The 2,185-nt window shown below is 46.3% G+C and overlaps 1 protein-coding gene across 1 annotated transcript in view; it reads right to left on the bottom strand.

Moving 5' to 3' along the window:
• The window catches only part of LOC121660353 (transmembrane protein 50B-like), a gene marked incomplete at its 5' end in the record, with an annotated part of 4,397 nt that extends 2,353 nt beyond the window's left edge, over positions 1-2,044 (bottom strand). Inside the window, 3 exons of the mRNA XM_042019696.1 lie at positions 331-423; positions 1,113-1,180; positions 1,746-2,044. Coding sequence (XP_041875630.1) covers positions 331-423; positions 1,113-1,180; positions 1,746-2,044 — 460 coding nt within the window. The remainder of the gene's footprint in view (positions 1-330; positions 424-1,112; positions 1,181-1,745) is intronic.
• Positions 2,045-2,185: the final 141 nt, after the last annotated feature.

Genomic DNA, 2,185 nt, shown 5'->3' with positions numbered 1-2,185 from the left:
TACTGGGAGGTGGATTTAACACACTATTCCAGTTACTGGGAGCTGGATTTAATAGGATATTCCAGTTACTGGGAGGTGGGTTTAACACACTATTCCAGTTACTGGGAGCTGGATTTAAAAGGCTGTTCCAGTTACTGGGAGGTGGATTTAAAAGGCTATTCCAGTTACAGGGAGGTGGATTTAACACACTATTCCAGTTTCAATCCCAGACTAAAACCTGGATGGTGTGGCTCGGATTTTCCAGAGACCACAGGCTTCCATCCCTGTGGATTTCCTGCCAAAAGCTGGCAGGAAAAGTACTTTCCTTGAGGAGAAGATAACCCAACTTACTCTGTGTAACATAGGCTCCAAAGAGGATCCACATGGAAGCAATGAGGGATCCAAACATCAACATGAAGCCAATGAAGAGCCAGATCCGAGCCCCTGCAGGGAAGAGTGAAATGTGGATTATTATCCATAGGCACAGGCAATCCAGCTGCTCCTCTGGGAGCATGGAATACCTGATCTCACTAAAGGCACAAGTGGAAAGGGTTAAACCCTGGATCAAGGACAAAACAATCCGCTTGCTCAGTCATTGGGAAGGAAAAATATTCCTGTGCAAAGGTTCTCTGGAGCTGGCTCATGAATGACACACAAAAAAGAATCATAGGCCACTTCAAGTATCAGTACATCCCACCAAATTTACAAATTCCATGGACAAGGCTGCTGGGATCCATGTGGGAAATAAGAAGGGAATTATGAATAGAAGTAGGGAAAGGACAGCAGGTCCAAGGACACCCACAGCAGTGACACAGAGGAAATGGAAATGTTTGTGACACATTCCTAGGGAATGTCTGCTCCAGAGCACCCCCAGGCAGGAACTGATTTCTCCCAGCAGCTACCCAGGGAAAATTTGGGAAGCCAAGACTTCCAGCAGTTGAATTTTTCCAAGTTCCCCTTTTTAACAAAGCCAGCACTTATCTGCAAGGGTTAATTCTGTAAAGGAATTAATTCACAACAGTCCTCTCCTACTCCTATCTCCTGATTATTTCTTTCACCACCACTTGGAAAAAAAACCCCAGCAGGTAAATGATGAGTCCTTCACCTGAGCAGGATTTGTAGAGTTAATTTACCTGTTCTTCCTAAGCATCCATCACTGTAGCTGTCTCCTCTCACCTGTGCATTTGATACAGCATTTATCCTGGAGACAAAAAAAAGAGATACACTTCAGATTACAGAAAATCAATTCAGAGTTCTACATAAAACCCCAGATTATTTTTTTTTTAAGAAGTGACAAATTCTGAGAAATTCCTTGGCATTCTGAATAGTTACAGATCCCAAATCCTCCTTTTTTCTTGCCAGCATTGGATGATTCAATAAAAGTTGTTACTTCTATTTATGTCTCCATGACAAAAGCCATGCTACTCTTACCCCTCCCATTTGAGGAAGTTTTGGGCAAGAAACAGCTGCAAAAGCTGTTTAAAAACAGGGGGAAAGGCAGTCAATTGTTTCATATTGAGGCAAATATTAGATTCTCCAGCCCTGGCAGTGTCCCAGGCCAGGCTGGACATTGGGGCTTGGAGCAGCCTGGGACAGTGGGAGGTGTCCCTGCCATGGCAGGGGTGGCACTGGGTGGGCTTTAAGGTCCCTCCCAACCCAAACCATTCCCTGATTCTCTGATTTATCCATACTGGACACATTGTCAGTAAACCCTGGGTTAGTTTCCTGTGTTCACGTGATGAGAGCTCCCTGTGTCCAACACTCACATGAAGAAGGCCAGCGTGGAGAAGACCCCACAGGTGTGGAAGGCGTGGTTCAGCTGCTCCGGCTTGGGATAAACCACGGCAGCGTCGATCATGATCCACCAGCCTGTGAAAAACTGGGCACAAACACAGGGGATGAGGCTGGGAGGGCACAGGAACAGGCAGGGAAGCCAGGCCAGTGGTCCTGGACAGCACTGGGTTAACTGGCTTCTAACAAGCACCAGCTCTTCTGGAAAGTGATTTAAATGTCTTTGATTGGCAATGTCTGCACAAACCTCAATGCTCCTGTTTTCAGAGCAGTGTTTGAGAATCAGTCACACTTTCTGTTCAAATTAAGGAGCAGGGTATGGATAAATGTATGCCCAGAGAAGCTGTGGCTGCCCCATCTCTGGAAGTGGATATTGGGCAGGAATTGTTCCCTGGGAGGGTGGGCAGGCCCTGGC

Source organism: Corvus kubaryi, unplaced genomic scaffold, assembly GCF_017639235.1.
Source record: "Corvus kubaryi isolate FWS band 111438036 unplaced genomic scaffold, C.kubaryi_AGA036_p1.0 31367, whole genome shotgun sequence".
Classification (NCBI taxonomy): Eukaryota; Metazoa; Chordata; class Aves; order Passeriformes; family Corvidae; genus Corvus; species Corvus kubaryi.
This window is presented reverse-complemented; position numbering and strand designations above follow the sequence as displayed.